This window comes from Humulus lupulus, chromosome 8 (assembly GCF_963169125.1).
Source record: "Humulus lupulus chromosome 8, drHumLupu1.1, whole genome shotgun sequence".
NCBI classification, from domain to species: domain Eukaryota; kingdom Viridiplantae; phylum Streptophyta; class Magnoliopsida; order Rosales; family Cannabaceae; genus Humulus; species Humulus lupulus.
Window position 1 is genome coordinate 103,989,596 of NC_084800.1, and position 24,930 is coordinate 104,014,525.

Consider the following 24,930-nt stretch of genomic DNA (forward strand, 5'->3'; position numbering starts at 1 on the left):
ATTAACTTTGATGAGCAGCACAAGCCTTTGTTCACCCTCAGTAGTGAACTCGACCTCTTCCTTTTGTAGAATTCTCCGGACTAAGTTGTTAAGCTCTTCTTTGAATCTCCTAGCTCGTGCCCTTGTCACCGGACCAACTGGAACTTGAATTGGATCGTTAGTCTTGATGTCCTCGTCAAAGTACCTCTCGTTGATTAAATTTTCGTAAAACAACAGTTATCAGTCAACAATTGGAGTAGCTCCATACGAGATGTTGTATGGAAGGAAGTTTAGATCACCCATTCATTGGGATGAGATGGGGAAAATAAAGTATTTGGGACCAGAGATGGTTCAAAAGACTAATGAAGCTATTGAGAAGATCCGAGCTCAAATGCTCACTTCCCAGAGCAGACAGGATAGCTACGCTGACCCTAAGTGTAGGGACGTGGAGTTCTAGGTAGGGGACCACGTATTTCTGCGAGTTTCACCATTATGAAGAGTAAGGAGATTTAGGAAGAAGGGTAAGTTGAGCCCTGGATTCGTAGGACCTTTCGAGATCCTGGAGAGGATCGGGCATGTAGCCTATAGATTGATTCTGCCCCCGTCATTATCAAGAGTTCATAATGTGTTTCTCATCTCAGTGCTTTGGAAGTATGTGTCAGACACGACCCATGTATTGGGATATGAGGATCTGGAGCTATAGACGGACTTGTCTTATGAGGAGCGACCACTTCAGATCCTAGACAAGAACTACAAAGTTCTAAGGAACAAGACGATTCCTCTAGTCAAAGTCTTATGGAGGAATAGTAAGGTCGAGGAAGCAACCTGGGAGTTGGAATCAGTTATGTGGGATCAACATCCTGAGTTATTCAAGTAAAGTCCCAAATTGCTAATAAGGCTTAGTGCCTTGATTAGTGTGTCGGGAGATCATAATTAGATATATATATATATGTATGTATGTATATATGTGTGTGTGTGTGTGGAATTGATTGATTAAATGTGTGGCTATGTAGCATACATGATTTATATAGTAATATGATTATATATGCATGTTTATGTGTATTAGATATGCATGTGGACCTGTTTTTGTTAATAAGAGCATAATTGTAATTTTGACCCGTTGAGGGTATAGATGTGACTATATGTGTTAAATTATTGAGACCACATTATTATGTAGATATATTTGCAGTATTCAGCTTGAAGCGATGCTAGTGAGCGGATTAGCAGAATAGTCGCAACGGGGTCTAATACCCGGCTTGAGGCGAGCGAGCCTAGGGGTATTTCAAGAACTTAGTGTGTATTTGGAATTTATTGGTTAACAGGCAATTATTTAGTGATTAATTGGGCACATCAGAGTTAATTAGGAATTTATAGGACCACTTGAGGAGTAGCGGGAAATGTGGTAAATGACGGGTTTGCCCTTAAAGGTAATAAAGGGCTAAGATAAGTGTAAGGGTACTTAGTGGCTCTCCCAGATTTTCTCATTCTTTATTTAATTAATATTTAAGATAATATATTTATACCAAAATAAATATCAGTTAATTCAAAATTAATTTTATCTTAAAATATCAGTTTAAATTAAATAAATAAATATCTTATTATGAATATTTTATAATAAGATAGGTATTAATCTTTCTCTATTTTAATCGAAACATGAACAATATTTATTTTAACATATATTTTTTCAAAATAAAAACTATATAGTTAAATAATTAATTTTTACACAATTAATCAATTGTCCATAATTATCTTATAATTAATTCCTTGCCCCGTAAAATTAATTCATTTGCAATTTAGTCATTCGCTCTACATATCTTCCTTAAGACATCCTTACCCTTGACAGTGTAGGACAGAGGTGACATGTGGACCATGGACCTATAATATGAAGCTCCAATAAATCAGATTATTAATCAAACTCTTTAATCTAATAATTTTATTTATTTATTCCATGATTACTCTACTATAAAATTGCAATTTAAGTATTTATAGAATTATATTTACAGATTTTTCTTTTTAATCCATCGATATAATCAATAAATGTAGTTGTGTCCTCTAAATATTGGTTCGTTAACTAGAGATGGTCAAAATTATTGTTTTACCCTTCTAATTACCTCTTGTTCCTTAAGTACCAATAATTCATTAGCGAATAATTCATCTATAATCAAATTATAGCTTTGAGTTCAATAACTATTTAGTTGCAGAATTAACCCTTTAGGGAACCAATATTTGATCTGTTAGGAAAGTATGGATTCCATTATTATAAATCATGTTCCCAACCATTCATGATATTAAATCTTCAAAACAAAAGTCACTAGCCTTATTATACTAAGAAACATTAACGAGTGAACTAAAAGATCCAATAAGCACAAACATGAGTTCATGACTACTCAGGATTTAGACTGATCTACAAATGATCATCTATTATGATAAGAATTAAATCTTTATGACAAACGGTAAGTTTATAAAGATAGTTATTTCATATCGGTCCTATCATATATAATCTCTATTATATACAATACATTTGCCAAGATGTCTATCCAATTGAGTAATCTGAATCCATATTACTTGCATTGTGTATGCTTAGTAAACCGCACTAGTAACCATTCCATAAAAATTCCTTAGTTTAATATGTTACTGACTATTTTATTCATTGTATATGATCATAATTCTCTCGTATTAATACAAGATTATATCCTCATAAATGAATATGGAATTTTCTTGATATTTATATAAATTATTCAAACAATAATTATAAAATTCAAATATAATAAAATTGTACTTTTATTTAAATAAATAAAATATCTTTACATGTTTTTAGGGCATAAATCCTAACAACCTTGATGTTTTATGGTTGTTATGCTATAGTATTGAGGTTTGAATTTTGTGTAAAACTGTTGGAAATCTAGTTGGGGTCGAAATTGTTTAGGTTCGAAATTATGAAAAATGCAAAAAATGGCTCTCTAACTTGAGCAGGTCGACCGGCTTAGGGTACCCGGTCGGCCGGTCTGCGGTTTAAGGTCGGCTAGGATTTTTGGTGACCCAGTCGACCGGCCCGTGCTAGGCGATTGACCAGCTAGTGCTGCCAACCCAGTTTTGGGGTCGTTTTGATGGGTAACCTTGGAGGACCATAAGCTAAGATCCCTATATCATGTTTAAAGAGTATTTGGTGCCTAGTGAGGTCTACATAAAAGTTATGATGGGTTGTGGTTTATGGGAAACTAAACCTACGTTATGTTATTGTGACTAAGGTTTCCGCAGGGCTCACGAAAAATATCGTACTCAAGGTCGTTCAGTCTTCTGCACAAGACTCGATGTAAGAAAACTGGGATATTCTCATAGAGCAGGGCGTTTATCCAGTTATGTTGGGATGCGGCTATAACCGTATATCTGAATTTGTCAGGGTTGAGTTCCTCTTCATTCATAATATTGATTGCTATGCTTACTTATGTTGAATTGTCTATGAATGATCAATATGGTATGTACTCAGCAATCGTGTGGAACGCGAGTAGTGATGATGAGGCCACTATGAGGTGTTTTACCCACTCACCCAATAATGACTGTAAGTTTGGTGCCAAGAGACGCACCTCACTCGGTTGGACCGCTCAGTAAGGCTACTTTGCACGGGCGTGTAAATGATTTATGTGTTTGAATTAAGCATGTTTATAATATATGAAACATGTTAATGGTTTATATGTTTGGAATGAATATTTTTATAAACAACGAATCATGCTAATTGTTGTTTATATTGAATGCAATTATTATTATGCATTGGGGGTTTTCTTGTTGGGCCTTGGCTCACAGGTGCTCTATGGTGAGTTGAGGGCAAGGGGAAATTCGACTAGCCATGAGTTGGAGGGCTTTGGAGCGGCGCTTACATTGTGGGGTTTTACATGTTTTCGGGGTTTCCGAGGGACTTAGGAGGAAAAAGTCAATTTTTGTCGCTTAGGTCGACTATTTTGTAAACCCTGGTTGTAAGTATGTTTTGTTTTAAACTCTTTTTAGGATCCCTTGTAAACGTTTAAAGTTTTAATGGAAAAGTTTAACACCCTGGATAACCAAGGTCGTTACACTATGTGATTATAAAGGTGCAAAACTTGCTAACCAAGTCATATAATTGAAAACGTGATCCTAAAGTCATAATTAGGTTAGGGTTAAGAGATTTTGGTCATAAACAGGAAAATTCTCATTGAAATAAACGTTTAATACATGGGATCCCAAAACAGGTTTTAAAGGAAATTTTACAAAATTTCAAAGTTTATGTACAACCACAAGCCACTCTAATGGCAAAATAGGCACTTTATGTTCTCCTATCCCTGTACTATCCCTCGGCCGTGGCGGTCGATCAGCTGACTATGTACATTCTGCCCCAGAGCTCTCCAACTCAGGACTGGTCCACCTTGCCCTTGCCTTTACCTGCACCATGTAGCACTTGTGAGTCAATGCCCAGCAAGAAAACCATAATGCAGAGCATAAACAATACAGACAAACAAATAATCCACAAGGTTGTTAACCAGGTAATCGACACGCCATAACGATCATTTTCTCAGAGAGGTCAAACAATTATTCATAAACCAATCATCCCAGTATTAAACAAGTTATAATCATCAGACAACAATAATAACATATCAATATTTGTCATACAATACTCAGGGTCAGTGCCCTTAGGTCGCACCCTCTATTTAACCCACTGTCTCCGGCTCACTTAGGTCGAGCCGAGTGATTATTTAATTAACCTCAGCTACCAATGGCCGAGCCGCGTCCTGTGCGCAAATATCAATTCCGACACTCTTAGGCCGTTTAATTCATGCTCACATGGCATATCAGAATCATACAACAATCACATTCAAATATAGGGAGCCCTTAGTCCCAATAATCACACATAGGTGTGTTTTCTTACCTTTGATTCCAAATGCTTTGATTAATAGAGACGACCCTCGATCATGATCCTGTCCGAGCCCTAGTGTACACCTAGTCACAATCGTAAAATATAACCCTCATTAAAATTCAATTCCGTAACCCAACTTCGAGACTAATCCCAAGCTCTTAGGAAGCCCAATTCCACCAAATGGGGTGGTGGAATCGACCCCCGAGCCCCCAAGAAAAAACCCTAAAAGAAATCCCAAAAACCAAGTTCTGGAGGCAGGGTAGCGCTACAGCGCCACAAGAGGGGCACTACAACGCTACAGTCAGAAAGTCAGCCCCCCAAGAACACAACCTAGCGTTGTAGCACTCCCAGCCTAGCGCTACAGCACTGCAACCCGAACATGCAAAATTCTGGGATTTTCCATCGAACTTTCCCCAGCCAAAGCTCCAAAAATCTACTCCAATCATCAACCAAACTTGAAATTGAGTCCACAACCCACTATATCTCATCCAACATAACCTAACAACATCAAAAACTTAACTAATAGCATCATCAAACATAGAAAACCAAAATTGAGCTTGAAGCTCAAGAACTTCATCTGAAAACCAGAAAACCCAGATAATCAAAATTAGGAATCGTTACCTCAGCTGAGTGAATCCAACCCTAGGTTGCCTTTAATGCCCTTCCAAGCTTTAGTTCCTCCAATCCCCAAGCTTAGGTCCTTAAATTCCCATCCAAAACCCAAATTCAGAGATCAACCTCAATAAAACTCAAAAATCTCAAACAAACCTTAAATCTTACCTTAAGTTGGAAACTAATTACAGTTGAACTCCTTAGCCACTCCAAGGATCAAAGTCCCAAGACTTAGCCTAAACTTTCTTTGAGTTCTCAGCTTCAAAATCCACAAGAAAGGGTGAGAGAGAGAGCAAATCGTGTCAGAGAGAGAGATGAGTAAGTTGAGTGCCCAATTTCCCTTTCCTTCAGTTTCTAACACCTTCTACTATTGTCTAAGGAAAGCTAAGTATCAGTTATCCCCCTTAATAGTCAATGGACTCTTTTACTCTTCCAACTAAAAACTAAACCTTTTAATCATTCTAAGGGTATTTTGGTCATTTGCTCCCAATTCCCGCTAATTCCTCGAGTGTCCCTATTATTTACAACTTAAATCCCATCATCCAATTAATCACCAATTATTTTCCCGAAAGTCTAAAAATCTCCAATATATCTCCCAAATTCCCAGAAATACCCCTAGGCTCCCCCGAGCTGGGTATTAATCCCCGCCGTGACTATATCGCTAAACTACTCACTAGGATTGCCTCGAGCCATGTGCTGCAAATACATTCACATAATAATGTGTTCTTAACAATTTACCACCAATAATCACATTTATGCCCTCAACGGGGCAAAATTACAAATATGCCCTTATAAGTTAAACAGGGCTCACATGCTTATTAATACTCATAAATATGCATTTCATACATCCACATAATCATATAAGTATGCTTATCACATAATCATGCATTTAATCATTTAAATCACACATAAACCAATTATGCCATCCCGACACACTAATCAAGGCCCTTAAGCCTTATTAGTGATTTTTTGTCGTTACAAAAAGTTTATACCTTTTGACCAAAAAATTTGTACCTAAACCTTTAATTAACTTTTATTACACTTTTGAGTCAAAATATCTCGCTTAACGAGTTAAACACTATTTTAAACACATAGTGTAATAGTCCTAGATTAGTAGGGTGTTACAATAATGTTAAAGAAAATTTTTTGGTCGAGATATATTGTGTGGCCTACTAATTAGAAAGAAAAGTCTCCACACTTTATGTGAAGTTGACATGTAATATGATTTTTTTTCTAAAATGTTTATAAATAAGATAATTTTAAGAATGGAAAAATTTTATGGGATTGTCATTTATTCATAGAAAATAAGATAATTGTTTTTCCACATATTTGTAATTTTATGAAGAAAAAAAATTGTATACATTTTGGAAAAGTTTATTTTCAAATATTTTAGATTATTTTTCAAGGATATTGATGTAATTTATAAGTTTTATTAATTTTGGTTTCGAATCTAGATTTTCATTTTCATTTTATCTCCATTCTGTTCTATTGTATTCTTCTTTGGTTCTTCTTATTTTATTCTTTTCTAACCTATGTTTGTATTTGAGAACCATCAAAGCCGACCACCACAATTCATAGAGAGATTGCAACAATCCATCCTTGATAAGTAACTGGTTACCTTGTAACTAGTAATTGAGAAAAATTGTAACTAGTTAGCAGTTACTGTGACGTCATTTCCAGACTTTAAAAAAATCAATAACAGATTAATGCTAACCCTTGTTTCGTTCAAGGGCCAGACAAACCAAAAGGTTGGATATTCTATTTTATTGTGGGCCTTAGACATGTCAAGTTTGGGGGTTTTATTTTGTAGCATTTCATTTTGTGCATAATTTTATGGGCCATGATGTCATTGTCCATGAACCATGATCCATCTATTTTGAATAAATGTTTACTAGTGTGGGGAGGTAAGGTATTTTAAAGTAGCTGAATGCAATTTGTAAGGACTTTGGAGATCACTTTATAAGTCACATTGTATAGACTAATCAAAAGTGATGTTTGTTAAAGGTCCAACATAGGAATAAGAATAATGAAGGTATATGATCAACCTAGGAAAATTCCCACATCTGAAAAACTCTTGGACTATATTCATGCCCCATAATGTCCCAATAGACTTTGTACAACTTTGGTGGTTATGTCATCTAGGCTTAGAGTATGGTCGGTACTAGGCTAAGGCAGGCCAGGTTACGCTTAGGCCCACAAAACCAAAGGGTCCTGATTTGTAAATTTTGTATTAAAATATATATAATAAAAAAAATGAGGAATGGAGCATAATAACCTTAAAAACACTAATCAATTAAATAAATGTCCTTATTTTTAAATAAATTAGGAAAATGGCCCAAGTATACTCATTCTATATAGCAAGTTACATTTATCCTCTTTCATTCCATATATTTTAATATCTTGTGATATCTATATTAATTTTGTTCAATTAATTTTATTTTAAAGTCATATTGATTTTTTTTTTCATTTTTTAAGTGTTGTTGGTATATTATTTTCTAACTCAGTATATATATTGTGATTTGATATATCAAACTTATATAGTTAATATTATATAAAATTACATTATTTATTATTATTATTATTAATACGATATATGCATTATTTATGCTATAATATATCAGATATCGTTATTGTTATTTAAAAAATAGCACATATACCAAGCATAAAAAATGATATATCATTAATTTTTTTTTTAAAAATCAACATAATTTTAAAATAAATTTGAAATACCATTATATAGAAAATAAACATACCAACTTGATAAAATGATATACCATCAAAATTAATATATGTTTATCTATATATATCAACATAATTTGGAAATAAGATTGACCATATAAATTTAATATACCACACTAAAGAAAATAAATATACTAAGCTATAATGAAATAATATACTATTAAAATTACTCTCTATATATATATCTACAATAATATTAACCAAATAAATCTGATGTACCACAATATAGAAAATAAATATATGAAGCTAATGAAATTATATATCGAAAAAATCAATATTTGTATATTTTGGCGGTTAGGCTAAGTTTTGTATATTACAACTCAATAGAATAACAAGAATAATCTATACTCTAATGAGGAATAAAATAGAGAACATAACACAAATAATCAAGAGACAGAATTGACATTTGGTGTTGAAGAATCTTGACACATAAAATCAGAAGTTTATGATTTTATGTGAAACACAAAATGGAACCAAGACTTGACACAAATGAAGATTTGTTGTCCAAGAATCTCAATTCCTAGCCTCCTCCTTGAGATTGCTTGAAGCTAATACATTGGAATGAGATTGAGATTCACAAGCCTTGAATCTTCATACAAGTTAAGCTTTCTTGATGAATATCTTGGAGAAAACTAGTAATCTTGAGAGCTAGAGAGTGAGAGAGGTGAGTGATCAATTCACCAAAGACTCAAGTGAACCTTTTAAATAGTATAGGAACTCTCATTAGGCTCATCCAATGATATTCAAGCATTTTGTTTTAAATTTTGGAGCCAAAACACGTCACTGTAAGGACACATACGGACGGCCAAGGCAACGCAGCGATACATCGCCACTATGTAGGTGATGCGTCGCCTGTATAGGGTTTTATGGGACTGCCGATGAATCGCCTCCTAGAGGCGTACAACGCAGGTTAATCTGATTTGGCGCCCCAAAATTTGTCACGAAACATCTCCAAATGCCTCCAAACTTTTTGGGTACTCTTATACACTCCAAAGAAACACTTTGGACCCAAAAAGATGATTTATAAATACCTATACCAAAAGTCAACTCTCGCATGTTGACTTTAGAGAAACCATTATGGTTTTTGCTCCTCTTTGTGCCTAACCAATTTGATTTTGTATTTAACCAATCATAACATTCCCCCACTTAGTTAAATACATCATCAATCTTCTAGCCCGAACGATATTGGTGCATAGAATAAAGTATATTTTGGGTTTGAACTTTATCATAGTAAAAACACTACAAAGCTTCTATCGAAATGCTAAGGTATTCTTAAAAGATTGAACCCAACATTCTTAGTGATAAAAATCGGTAATGTCTCACACACCTCTTCTTGATTACTCATGTATTTCCCATTTTTCACGCTTAGCACTTTTAGGGCATTGTGCTCATCCATTCATGAATCATCCGGAGATAAAACTCCTACTCTCTTGAGAAGCAGCACCACCTCTAGATTCACATAGGTGAAATTCTTGCAACATACTGGCTACCTTTAGAGATGCTTGTTGCTCTTTAATTGAATTTCATTAAAAGCCTATGGCTTAACCCTCATGCTCGGTAGCAACCAACATTAACTCATCCTAGATGAGACTTTTAAGTTGTTAATGTTGTAACTATTCCCTTATCAATGACTTTTGAGTTGGGTTGCCATCATTGGGGAATCTATTGGCCAAGGAGTTTTAGTCTCATCCCTCTATTTTTAGAACACAAAACATCTCTCCCAAAAGGTTTGGTAAATGGATCCACTAACTTCTCACAAAATTTGACATATGAAATTGGTATGATACTCTTATCAATCAATTCTCTCACGTAGTCATGTCTTAGACTTATATGTCTAGACTTAGCATTGTATATATTTTGTTGTAAGTTGTAATCAAATCTTCTTGATTATCACATTGTATTGAAATCTTCAATATATTAACTTCTGTTTTCAATATCTCCATCATGAGATCTCTTAGTCACTCAGTCTCTTTCCCGGTTGCTGCTAGAACTACAAACTCGGACTCCATGGTTGAGTGACATATACATGTTTGTTTCTTAGATCCCCAAAAAACGACACCCCCACCAAGGATGAACACCCAACCAGTTGTGGAGAGATATCTTCTACACCAGATATCCAACTTGTGTCGGTATATCCTTCAAGTATCTTAGGAAACTTGGAATATTGGATGGAGGCATAACTATTTGGTCATCTTAAGGTATCCAAATACTATTTCCATGAACTTACAATGTTTGATACTTGGATTGCTAGTTAACATACTTAGTAAACTAACTGCAAATGCAATATCCCCTCTAGTACAATGAGCGGTGTACATCAAACTTCCAATTGCACTTGCATACTCTAAATGAGCCACCAATCTACCTTCATTCTTTTCAAGCTTTAGACTTGAATAGAAGGGTATGTTTGCTTCTTTGATATCAATATGACCGAAATTGTCAAGCATATTCTCAATATAATGAGCTTGACCTAAGGCATATTCATCCACATTTCTTCTAACATTGATACCTAGTATGGTATCGACCTCTCTAAGGTCTTTCATTTTAAAAATGGATGATAGAAACCTCTTCGTTTCTAATATGTCTTTCATGTCATTACTTAATATCAACATATAGACACACCAAGATGACATAGTCATCACAAGTCTTAGAATATAAGCACTCGTCCGCATGGTTGTGTCTAAACCCATCTGAAACAATAGCCTCATCAAATTTCCCATGTCATTGTTTTGGTGCTTGTTTTAAATCATATAATGATTTAACAAGCTTACACACCTTATGTTCATTTCCTTTTAAGAACAAATCCTTCTGGTTGTTACATGTAAACCTCCTCGTCGAGGTTACCATGTACGAATGTCGTTTTCACATCCATTTGATGAATATATAGGTTGTGTATTGATGATAAGACAAACAACAATCTTATTGATGTTTTTCTTGCTACCGGTGCATAGGTATCAAAATAATATATGCCTTCCTTTTTTTCTAAACCCTTTGTCCACCAACCTTGCTTTAAAGGCTTGAGTTGTCCTATTAGTGTGATATTTTCTTCGAAATACCCACTTACAACCTATTTTTTTTTTATCTATGTGGTAGATCAACAATATCCCAAGTGTGGTTATACATAATTGAATCCATCTCATCATTTATTGCCTCTTTCTGAAAGGTATGGTCCCTTGAGGACATAGCTTCTTGGAAAGTTTTAGGATCATCCTCCACTTGAAGTACCATTGGATACTTCAAAGTGTCTCCCTTGTGATTTCCATATACTAGGTAAAGAGTCTCCACTTGAAAGGTTTCATTTTGTGATTCGCTCTCTTCAAGCTTTTGGCTTCTTTTAGGCAATTTCGGTTGCTCTATAACCCTTGAAGGTAATTCCTCTTAAGTTCCTTCTAATGAGGTTAGTTCTTGAGGCTTATTGTCACTATACAATAGATTCTCAAAGAACTCAACTTCTCTTGATTTAATTATTACATTAGACTCCAAGTCTAATAGCCTATATGCCTTGTTATTTGAGGCATAGCCTACAAATGCACATTTTATGACCCTTAGATCCAACTTTGTCCCTTTAGGCTTCATGCTTTTGCAATAGGCAAGGCACCCCCACACTTTGAAATAACCTAGGATGGCACTCTTTCCTTTCCATATCTCATATGATGAAATTTGATTCTTCTTTAATGGAATCCAGTTTAGAATATGACAAGCGCATAGCAAGGCTTCTCCCCATAATGCAAAACTCCAATTAGGATGTAATAGCGTAGTATTTATCATTTCAACATATGTTCTATTCTTTCTTTCTGCTATACCATTTTTTTGGGGAGTATAAGGGGATATACATTCATGTACTATAGCATGCATCTCACAAAACACATTGAGTTTATTGGAAAAGTACTCATCGCCCCTATCACTTCTAATTACTTTGCTTTTCTTTTCCAATTGATTTTCAACTTTGGCTTTATAGATTTTATTCTTAAGCAAGTACGCATATGTAAATCTAGAAAAATCATCAATAAAGGTAATAAAGTACATATATCCACCCCTAGTGATTATTCCACTCAATTCAAATAAATCACTATTTATCAAATCTAACAAGTTAGTTTCTCTTTCAACACTTGGAAAATGCTTCTTTAGAATCTTAGATTTAAAACATAACTCACATTTTTCATGATCAACATCATTGCATACAATCAATCCACATTTGATAACTCTTTGAACTGTACTATATCATATATGAGCAAGTCTGTTATACCACAAAGTAATAAATCAAAGCCAAGCATATAAGAGGAAGATGTGCATGCATTATTATCAAAACAAGAGTCTTTGGTACACAATTTTATCATCCCATAACATACATACCCATTCCCCCACAAAGTATTTCCCATTGAACAAGATTAGCTTGCCGAACTCAAAGAACTTTGATGCCCGGTTTGCTCAACAAGTGCCCAATCACAAGATTCCTACTCATATCTGGAACATACAACACATTGGTCAAAATAACCTTCTTTCTGAATGTGAAGTAGAGATCAATATTCCCATTGCCCAACAACTTGGATCTATGCTCATTGCCTATTTTGATCTCATGGCCATCCTTAGACTCTTCAAAGGTTTTGAAGACCTCTCCATCATAAGTTACATGAATGGTGGCACAAGTATCATACCGCCATCCTTGCACTTTGACTTGGATGGCATTCGCCTCACTCAAGGTAGAAACCAACTCCTCTTTGGATATGTTGACCTTGGTTCCATTGTTGTTGGACTTTCAGAACTTGTATTCTCTAGCCATGTGACCACTCTTGCCATAAACAAAACAAGTGTCTCTCACTCCCTTGAATTACCCATCATTCTTCTTAGGGGCTAAATATAAATCCTTATTTTATTGGGGTCTCTTGTGGGTCTTTCTCTTGGATTGAGAGCTCTTCTCTATGACATGAGATTTGGAGGTCCCAACATTGGACTCATCTATACACTTATCTCTAGAACGAGACTCCTCTTCAATCCTTAGGTGCTTTAGAATCTCCTCCAAAGATATCTCCTCATTCTTATGGAGAATCTTTTTTCTATAGCTCTTCCAAGATGGAGGCAACTTGGATATGATCTCACTCACAATGAAGGACTTTGGCAATGTTATCTTTAGGGAAGATAACTTATTCACAATAACTTGTAGCTCATGTACTTGGCAAAGTAAGGGTTTTCCATCAAAGAATTTAAATTCCATGTATTGAGTTATGAGGAATTTCTCAGTACCTACTTCTTCAATTTTGTATCTCTTCTCAAGTGCATCCAATATCTCATTTTCCGATGTTGTATTGGTGTAGAGATCATAGAGACGATTTGATAAGGCATTGAGAATGTGGCCTCTACATATAAGCACATCATTTTCTCTTTCCTTCCTTTCCTTGATTTCTTCTTGAGTATAAACATCATTTGGAACATCCAAAGTCTTCAAGTATTTTTCAAGGATATAGTGAACCTTCAATATTGTGAGGAGGAACTTGATCTAATCTTGCCATCAGACAAAGTTTGAGCCATCGAATCGATCTAGTCTCACTAGATCTTGAGGGCTGAGATTGAGGAGCTTTCTTCCATAGTCTTGATGAGTAGATAAACCTTAGAGAAAGACAATCTTTGGCACAAAACTTAGGTTTGGGATTAGAGATTTTTTATTTTTGAGGGTTAAGTTGTATATAAACAAGGTTTTGTATATTAAAACTCAATAGAATAACAAGAAGAATTGTTGTCCAAAAATCTCTATTCCTAGCCTCCTCCTTGAGATTGCTTGAAGCTACTACTTTGGAATGAGATTGGAATTCACAAGCCTTGAATATTCATACAAATCAAGCTTTCTTGATGAAGCTCTTGGAGAAAAACAGTAATCTTGAGAGTTAGAGATAGAGGTTTTAGAGAGATAGAGAGAAAGGTGAATGATCAATTTGTTGGGATTTGTAAATTCAAAATCAGCATAGAGAATTAGGGCCTGTTTGGCTCATTAACTCAAAAATAGTTTTCTATTCTAAAAAACAGAAAACTGTTTTTGGAAAACAAATGATGTGTTTGGCTTTGTTTTTTGAGAACAGTTTTTAAAAAACTGAGTTAAAAAAGACAAGAATTTAGAAAACACCTTATCTATGTTTTCAAAACTTGTTCTCAGTTCTCCCCTTTTTCTCTCTCGACGAAAATAGAAGAAGCAGTAATGGAGCTCTGAGCTCCTTCTCCTCCATCTCTCCGCCTCTGAGGACATTCTCCAATTGTTCTCAGCTCACTGAAACTTCTCTCAACATTTTAATTGTGTGTTCTTCTTATCTTACACACTTTTGTGCCCTAATTTTTTTTTCTCTTCTAATTTAACATCTCCTCACATAGAAAGGTCTTTGATTCTCTCTTGCAGATCATAATGTTGCAGCTAGACCTTCACTCTGCCATTCGCCTGATTTTTTAAGGTATCTCCTTCTATATATTTATATATACATAAATATAGAGTTCTTCCTTGCCGTTTTGACATTTAATAGCTGGGTATGAGTGTCTGATATGTATAGTCATGGATTTCATGTTTTTTGAGCTTGACCAAGTTTTGAATATTCACATATTAGCTGGTTTGTGATTAATATATCAAATAATAACATATATCTTTGTGATCACTAACTGATCTGTTCTTACTGTATTTGTAACTTGTTAAGTAGTGTATACATTTCCAATATATATAGAAATGGTTGCTTTTGGTCATATATATAGATATCTTTGAGGCCCTTTTTTTCACGGAAATCTTTACCCTCTTCATGGACCTGAAAATTGTCACAACAGAAAGCCATGCGCCCATTTCAGTGCCATAGATTACCACAATAAGAGGGGTGTGCACTAAAGAGACCCTTAGCTTGTGATATTATGAGGTAGTTAAAAAAGCAATAAATTCATGGTCAAATTTTTGGAGGTATCTAAAATGCTGTGAGGCTATAAAGTGCTTTAATAAGTGAGTACAGTACGGTTGTTGTGCCCTTGTTAATCTTCAGTGGTTTCCAGTACCTCCTAGTCATATTGGTCACAGGAGTGTTGAGAGTCTTGAGAGTTAGCTCAAGAACTTTGATTGTAAGAGGGTCTCAGTTCTTACTTGATGGAAAAGCGTTTTGTAAAGCTTAAATCTACTTGATCTATAGGCTGTAACAGAGCATTGATTATAGTGGAACCTCACTCAGAGGAAACTCGATTAGGCCAACATTTTGTTGGCTGAACCAGTATAAATCTGGTTGTGTTCTCTTCAATTTTTGATGTTTGCTTTATAGTTTTATTCATTGTATATTTGTTTTATTCATTTACTTTATTGATCTTGCAAACTTTGAGTTGTGTGACAACAGTGTATAAGCCTTGTAAGTATATTTTTGTGGTTTTGCGATATATGCGCATTTTGTTTTCGGTTTTGAGTTTTCTATTATTTTTTGTCATTTCTCCTTTGATAATTCTATTTTATTTTATGGGGTGATTCCATTTAGAGGTGGTATAACTTCATTCTCTAATTTAAATCAAATACTAGATTATATTAAGCCATAAATTCCCAACAAAATATTTTGAAATGTATGCCATACTAATTTCATGACTTCGATATACAGTATTGAGCTATTGAAAATTTGTTGGAATCAAATAACATCATGTATTAAAATGTATTGCAAGAGATATTTTAGTCTTTCCAGTTAGTATAGTAGCTTCAAAATCTGCATTTAGTATTGATAATGTATATAGGCTTCAAAATTTTAATTTGTTCTCAAAATTGGTTATGTAACAACATATTTATTTTGCAGCTAAACTTGTTATACTAAGTCATGAAGACACTAGTATAACCAATAGAGTAGAACCATATGCAATGGTGTTGGATGTTTATGAAGTTTTATTACCATAAGTGAACTAGTCTTTAGATAGAACTTGATTACTTTGGCCCTTGGTTTGTAACTGAAGAATTTGAGGTTTTCATTTATCCCTCTCTATCGAACATTATTAGACAGAGCTTGAGCCATTGGCTTGTAGCTAGAGAATTCGAGGTTCTCATATATCATTCTTTCGTTTTCTTTATGCAAATTTTTTTAACGTGAATGCCTTAGAAAGTTATATCTTATATTGAGACAAACATTAAAACTCTTGTTAATAGGATATGACTCCAATTAATGGTTGTATTGTATATCATAATATAATAATACTGCATGAAAAGTGAAAAACATATATGACTTTTGTTACTTCTATGCCATTGCTGATCAATAGAACTGACTTGTTTGTAAGTTTTTTCTTTTGATAACAATTAGTTTAAGGAGCATTCTAAAAGACAATAATGCAAGGGAAAAAATCATATTTGTCCTATTATAGACTTTACCTTATTGACATCAGAATCGCATGTTATATTATGCAAGGGTGAAAAAAAAACAATCTGAATAATAGTTTCATTAAACCTATGCAACTTCAAGTTCCTTATGTCACTAATCATTGTTTCATTGTTGTGTTTCAGATTCACTTCCAGTTCTAGGTTCAGGATGCAACCCCCGAAAGTACTTGTCTGGCAAATGTGGAACATTGAGTAAAGTGGGTGTTCTTATTGCAGGTAAAATTTGTAATTATTGCATTATTTTTCTCTAATTTTTCAATTGAATTGATTATTTTATCAATGTATTGCTTGACAATCTTATTTTAATTTATGTTATTCTTTTGGTATTGCTATGTGTTTGTCTCAACTTGAAGTTCATAAGTTCACCGTTACACTAAAATATAAACTACTTTGATCACATTTATTAATCCTATGTTACATAAAATTTTACTGTGATATATATTAGGGTATATATATACAATGGATTTTCTTGGAATAGATTTTGGAAAGAGAAGACATAACAATGTTGATTTTCTAGGTTGACATGCTAGATTGCTCTTCTATATGGCATTAGGCATTGGGCAATGTGCAATGGCTAAAGTTGAAGTGTTTTGTTTGACTATTGCCTCATTAGAGACATTTCCTTTATCATATGATTGTGTAGGCAATGACAGGGGCTGATCTCAAGGAGTGGGGTTATAAGCTAATAGGAAATAAATAGGATTTATTGATTATAATATTTGTGTTTAGTATCTTATATTGGCTATGCTCTAAGATAATTTATGGTATGGAATATTGCTAGATTTGAAATATGGCCATTGAGATCACAGATGTTGATGATGCATGTTTATGGGGACCAACTGTAGAGAAGATTTTCATCGATATCATGGTTGATGAAGTGAATAAAGGAAATATGGCAAGTGGTCAATTTGGCTCAAAAACATGGGCGAAAATTCTTGAGGAGTTGCAAATTAAAAGTAAGCGGAAATACTTAATTAAACAAGCAAAAGTTCAATAGGTTGCGCACTAAGTATCGCGAGTTTGCTGAGTTGTTGAAACAAACTGGATTTGGATGGGATCGTGAAACCAATACTGTGGTTGCTTCTGAAGAAATATGGCAGAATTATCTAAGGGTAAGAACAAACTAAGTCCATTATTTATATAAAAAATTAGTCTTGAATCAAATTAAGTGATGAAACTAGTTTTCTTTTTTATTTTAGGCACACCCAAAGGCAACACAATATCGCAAGAAAGGATGTGATCATTTTGTATTGTTGGAACTAATTTTTAGTAAGTCAACTGCCACTGGTTAGTTCCATCGTTCTGCTGCTTCAGGTCCGCCCAACACTGATGATGAAAAGGAAATGGAGAATGAATTTGATCGCATAGACACCCATGATATTGATGAGAATGATTCTACTAGTAGCTCTCGGCTTGTTGATGATGTTTTTAAACGTTCAACAAAAAATTCAACAACTACAAGTACAGAGCGAAGAGCTAAGAGACAAAGATCACAACAAATGAGTGATGAAATTGTTGCATGGACTGAGGTAGCTAAAGTAAGAGCAGAGGCCACTTTAGCTAATGCTGAAAAATACAAGAGTACAACCGAAGGAGGAGGAAGCCAAAATCATGAGTTTTCTCTCACAAATTGTATGCAAATCCTCGAAGGAATGGAAGAAGTCAATGTGATGCCTACATGAAAGCTGTTGAGAAATTTAAGGATCCAGATTGGAGAGAGATTTTTATTAATATGTCTACTATTAGAAAGAGAGTTTGGTTAGATAGGCTTTGACTATACTGTGATATGTTTGACTATGTAGGCTTTGAGTTTTACTTTATGTGTGCTTGGCATTATTATAGTATGTTATGTTAAGATAATCTAGTGGAGACTTTGTTATTGGTTTCAAATACGTATTGTTTTTTTCTAAGTTTATTATGCATGTCAAATAATTTGCAGGATTCAGAGTAATCAAATGGATGATTCTAGTACATCTTCTGCAGATAGTGATTTTGATGATTTTTCAGATTTTTTGATGCTAAACTTTTTAAGTGATTACAATGAAAAGTTTATCGAGAAAATCCCTCAAAGAACATCTTCTTTATGTGGAGAAGATTTTGTGAGAGAGTTATTAGGTGGTCATGAGAGAACATGCTATGAATTATTGCGAATGGATAAAAATGTATTCATCGAGCTATGTACTTGTTTAAAACAAAAGGAATACATTAAGGACACACGAGAGATTAAAGTTGAAGAAGCAGTTGCCATTTTCCTTATAATTGTTGGTCAAAATGTGGGAATGAGACTTATAGCTGACCGATTTCAACATTCGCATGAAACTATTGATAGGCACTTCCATTTAACATTAAAGGCAATATGTAAATTAGGACATGATATCATTCGACCAACTCAATCTCTGTTACCTTCTCATATTGTCAACTCCTCAAAATACTACCCATGGTTTCAGGTACTTAATATACATCCAATGTATTATAACTTTATATATAAATTATATTTTCACATATTTTTAGTTTACATTTTTCTTTGATAAATGTTTATAATGGTTTTGGATTTTTGTACTATCAGAATTGCATTGGTGCCATTGATGGAACACATGTGAGTACATGTGTCCCTACAGATAAGCCAGTCAGTTACAGAGGCCGAAAAAATGTGGTAACACAAAATGTCTTGTGTGCTTGTAACTTTGAAATGTTCTTTACTTTTGTATCTGCTGGTTGGGAGGGCACCGCAAATGATTCCAGGGTGTTTATAGATGCAATTACGCAACCTAAATATAAGTTTCCATTGCCTAAAGAAGGTATTGAAAGCCTAGGATTGAATTATTATTTTATAATTTATGTGATGGTGCATATAGAAAACTAATTTTTCTTTTTGACATGTTTTATTATGTAGGTGAATACTATGTTTTGGATTCTGGGTTTCCATGCACAAAAGGTTTTCTCCCACCATATCGCGGTGAAAGATATCATTTGCAAGAATACAATAGTGGACGTAATCGACCACGTGGTATGAAAGAACTATTCAATTATAGGCATTCTTCTCTTAGGAATGTCATTGAGCGGTGCTTTGGTGTACTAAAAGCACGTTTTCCTATATTGAAGATGATGCCACCTTACAAATTGAGTAGACAACCTTTGATAGTTATTGCTTGTTGCACTCTTCATAATTTTATTCGTCAACGCACACAGTATGATCATATGTTTAGAGAATGGGAAGAGAAAGAACTTGAGGGTGAAGACAACTTAGAGGAAGCTAACACTAGTGTGTCAAGATGTGAAGTCAATTTATCTGATGAATCTGCTGCAGCAATGGCAAGATGTCGAGATCGTATTGCTCAAGCTATGTGGACAGCTTATAATAATATAAATTAGTCAACTATATTTTATTACTATAAAATAATTTTAGTATTCAAATTGTGTTTATGGGGACATATTGTAGATTATTGGTGATTTTCTATATACTTTAGATTAAATATTTTATTTAAAATTTAAAATTTCTCATAGTTTTTAAGCATTATAATATTTTATTGATATTTTACTTGTAAAAATTATTTAGATATTTTTTAGATTATATATTTTTTCAAACAATATGATATATTGTTAATTTATATGAAAATTAGCAATATTATAACTAAGTTAGATTAAATATGTATGTGACATATTGCATTTTTATTAAAAAAAATCATAATAATAAGTGTTAAAACAATTATTGTAAAAAAAATATGATTTCTAAAAACTGCTTGTTTTTTTATCATCCAAACATGTTTTTGGTTTTTTGGTTTTTGAAAACTGTTTTTAGAAAACAATAGCCAAACACCATTATATTTTGAAAACTACAAAAACTGTTTTCTATTCTCGTTTTTGAAAACACAATTTTGAAAACATAAAACATAAAACAATGCCAAACACCCTCTTAGAGTTTGTTATTTTATGGTTAGTTAAAATATTTGTGGATAAGGTTGTTATTTGGATAATTAAATAGAGTTTTCGTAACTTTAAGGTACTGTAATTTCAGACCTATTTTTGACCCAGTTATATTATGATTTTGAAAAATTATTACTTCTAAAAAGTTGTAGATAATTAAATTATATTTCTAACGGTATAAAGATTGTCTAAATTAGACACATACAACTCCATTTATGTTCATTTTACTACAAGTTAGTTCAGAGTTACGAGATTTAGGTAGTTAGAGGTTGTGATATTTTTCCTAGGTAGTTTGATGTTAGATTATTCCTCAATTATTTAATAAAAATATTAATAAGATAATGCAGAGATATTTTTTGTAGAAGTTAGGATTCTATTTTATTTAAATTTAAATTTGGATTATAGTTAGAATGAAATTAGGATTTTTGAGAGCCTATAAATAGAGTTTATTCCTTCTCATTTTTTTCATTCACTCTTGCTCCTCTTGAGACCCTCACGCACTCTCTCTCTCTCTCTCCCTATTGTTGTCGTGAACCACCATCAAAACACAAACTCTAAGGCCAAAATCATCATCACCATCACCTCTTCATATCTTTGAAGCTCTAGTACCCAAAGAGGCCACATGACCAATGCTATCTTTCTTATTGTCGAAACCCTACAAGCAAGCATTTAAGGATCTAGGGTTTTTCTTCAAGATCAAGGCTGAGGTATAGTTAAGTTTTTAATGTGTTTGAGTTTTAGATCTCTTAGTTTATGTTTTAATAATGGTATTATGTTTATAAAATATGGTTTTAAGCGGGATTAGCATATAAAGGACTCAAGTATAGTTTGTGATATGTATGACCCTAACATTTCAGGTACAAAAAGAAGATAAATGTGGCTGGACCTAAGGTGTTCAAAAATTTATGACATATCTAAGTGATATCTGGTAGGCTCGGTTGCAAAAATTGTATGACAGACTTATGTCTGTGGCTTAATTTCCACCTCTGTATAAGCACTTATCTTTTTCTTATACATGTCTCGTTATTATAACCTATGTCTATGACCGATGACCTAGGATATATTTTGATCTTGTATGAATAGTATAAATTAGCATTGTTATGAACTCTTGTATGAACTGATGGTATGATTGTTATGACTGTGTGATTATATGATTTGTTATTTATGATGTGTTTATGACTAATGTTATGATTGCATGATATAATTTATGATCTAGATCTATGTGTGATCTTTGGTATGATGGTGAAACAGGATAATTATGAATTTGAATTCTATTATGATTCTAGTATTGCATGGGTATTTGTTTGTTATGAGATTATAATTGATTTATGTATGACTTGTTGTGTATTTTCCTTACTGTTCTTAGAAGCCCATTCCTTTCTTTTCTTTATCTTTTTTCAGATTAAGGTAACCCTAGATGACCGGTGGCGAGCATATTCCCAATAGCGAGACTGGTGTGAATATGTGGGGGTCGTATAGCCGCATGTTATTTTCTTGGGAAATTATGAACTTTATGATTAAATGTTGCCTTGTTTTATTTTTATTTTATTGTAAAAACTATTATTTATTTTTCTTAAACTCAGGTTATGTTTATTTTAAATTATCAATAAAGAAGGCAACACTTTTTATGATTTATTACGTTTATTTTTCAACATATTTATTTCTACAATTATAGTCAAAATTTAGGTTGTTACAGTGGTATTAGACCCACGGTTATACTAGTCCAGAATGTTCTAACATATTCATACAAGTCAGAAAAAATGGTTTCGTCTCATTACCAAGTAAGTACCTTATTTTGTTTATATATTATTTATAACCCTAGTAATTGTTGTTTATTTTGATTTCAGAGTTTTTTTTTTCTTTTCAGAATCTAGAACAATGAATCATAATGTGATTAGAGCCATATCTGATATAGAAGATTAGATCTTTAGTTTAGTAGATATTTTAAAAAATAAATAAGACGTTTTAGTATAACTTCCTTTAGTCTGTTATGGATATTTATTTTATTTTAGATAAAATTTTTATTTTTATATTAATTTTGAAATTTTGTATTGTTTTTTTTATATTGTGGATTTTTATGAATTTTGGTAATATTAAAATGGTTTTAAAATTTATTTTGGATTCAATTGAAAGTGTAAGGTTTAAATTCCTCTCTTATGGGTTAGCCCATTTGTGAAGGCTCATTTATTTTGCATTACTAGATTGTATCTAATTAAAAGGAATAACAATTAATAAGGCAAGGGTTGAAATTCATGTCTTTTGGGTCCAAGTGGAAGTTGGGGGGCCTTAGTAGTGGGTACGATTTACTGAACCCAGCGCTCCTCCATGGAAGATTCAATTGTTAAGGCCCATTTACCCGAGTTGGATTAATTGTAATATGATAGTTTTAACACATAGATGTACCTAATACACAGTAGCACAATAGGCTAGGTTATATTTTTTTCTGCTTGTTTGTCCTAGATTTTACAATTTTCTCTTTCGAGGGAAACATAAAAGAAAATGGAGCAGGAACTAAGATCTGGAAGACTGAACGAGCACGAAATCAAACAGGAAAGAGGACAAGGAAGAAGTCGAAGAATGGCTTCGTTCGGTAGAATCCATATTGGAAAATTTGCGCTTGGGAAATGAGGACCGAATCTCATGCGCCTAAAGCTTACTCAAGAAAGACGTCCGCATCTGGTGGGATATAGTGAAGCAGACCTGAGATGTCAATGTTATGACTTGGGAAGAGTTTATCCAAGTATTCCATAAGAAATGCTACAGCCCTGCGATTCTAGCCACAAGGGTGGACTAATTCATTGCGTTAACTCAAGGGAATTCGACTATGATGAAATGCGCCAGAAAATTCAACCGACTGGCCAAGTTCGCAGTGGACATGTTACCCATTGAGACATTACGAATTTAAAGATTCATAAAAGAGCTGAAGACAATGATAGCTCGAGACGTAAAGTTGGTTCAGGGAATAACCACATACGCAGAAACGTTGGAAATAGCTTGGGAAGCCGAGCAGGCAGAGGATAAAATCTGGAAAGAAGGAGCATCTAGGAAAGATGCCAAGAAAGGCAATTAAGAACAAAAAGACCACAAAAGGAAAAACGATGGTGGTCATAACCAAAAGGCGGACAAGAAAGGGAAAACTACATTGGAAGGCAATAGGAATAAGAAGCCTTACGTAGAATATCCTAAATGCCCAATCGGTAGAAAAAACATTAAGAAGAATGTCGATATAAGGCTAGAGGTTGCTTCAATTGTGGAGACGAAGGTCATCTCAAGAAAGACTGCCCAGAATTGAGAGACCAAAAGAAGGATGAAAAGCTAATAACAGCCAGAGTTTTCACTCTTACATAAGGTGAGGTGGAAACTAGTAATACAGTAGTATTAGGTCATATCACAATCTCTGGCAAGCAATTCAATGTTTTATTCGATTCAAGAGCAACGCATTCCTTTGTCTTTATGAATATGATTGATAACTTAGATAAGCCATGTGAACTTTTTAGAGATAAGTTTGTCACAGAATTACCCTTGGGGGAAATAATGCTATCTAGTAGAGGGGTGCGTATCGTTGTAGTTAGAATTGAAGGAAGATAATTGCCAATAGATTTGATCGAGTTAGACCTTAAGGACTATGATATAAGGAATGGATTGGTTAGCAGAATATGGGGTAACAATTGACTGTAAGGGTAAGACAGTCAATTTTCAAACAGAAGATGGCGAGAAGTTCACTTACAGAGGAGTAATTTCTAGAACTCGCATACAATAGTCTCAACTTTCAAAGATCAATGTTTAATTGGTAGTGGTTGCCATGCATTTCTAGCCAGCATAGTAGACAAGTCTCGAGAGATGCAACTCGAACCAAAGAATGTGCACATAGTATGCGAATTTCATGAGGTATTTCCAGAAGATCTACCAAGATTACCTCCGAGTAGGGAGATCGAGTTCGAAATAGATTTGGCACCGGAAACGGCACCAATATCAAAAATTCCATATAGGATGGCGCCGACAGAACTTAAGGAATTAAAGATTCCAATACAAGAGCTTTTAGACAAGGGTTTCATTAGACCAAGCTTTTCGCCTCTGGGTGCACTAGTGCTTTTGTTAAGAAGAATAATGGGAGCATGAGGATGTGCATAGATAATGGAGAGCTAAACAAAGTGACGATCAAGAATAAGTATCATTTGCCTCAAATAGATGATCTTTTTGATCAATTGTAAGGATCCATGGTGTTCTCAAAGATAGATCTACGGTCAGGATATCACCAACTAAGAGTACGAGAGAAGGATATCCCAAAAATGACTTTCATGACTCGATATGGATATTACGAGTTCTTAATAATATCATTTGGATTGACAATGCACCAGCCGCGTTCATGGACCTTATGAACCAATTATTTAAGGATTACTTGGATAAGTTCGTGGTGGTGTTCATTGACGACATACTA

At 33.9% G+C, this 24,930-nt stretch overlaps 1 protein-coding gene and 1 long non-coding RNA gene across 2 annotated transcripts; both read left to right on the forward strand.

Annotated features, from left to right (window-relative positions):
- Positions 1-16,677: 16,677 nt before the first annotated feature.
- LOC133793989 (uncharacterized) lies at positions 16,678-17,900 on the forward strand. The gene is made up of 3 exons (XR_009875065.1): positions 16,678-16,784; positions 17,350-17,680; positions 17,768-17,900. It is a non-coding gene; the product is annotated as an uncharacterized LOC133793989 (long non-coding RNA).
- Positions 17,901-18,246: 346 nt separating this feature from the next.
- LOC133795897 (protein ALP1-like) lies at positions 18,247-19,947 on the forward strand. Its single transcript, XM_062233364.1, has 4 exons — positions 18,247-18,326; positions 18,508-19,015; positions 19,135-19,366; positions 19,462-19,947. Exons 1-4 carry the CDS (start codon positions 18,247-18,249, stop codon positions 19,938-19,940), a joined length of 1,299 nt encoding a protein of 432 aa, XP_062089348.1. The 3' UTR covers positions 19,941-19,947.
- The last annotated feature ends 4,983 nt before the right edge of the window (positions 19,948-24,930 follow it).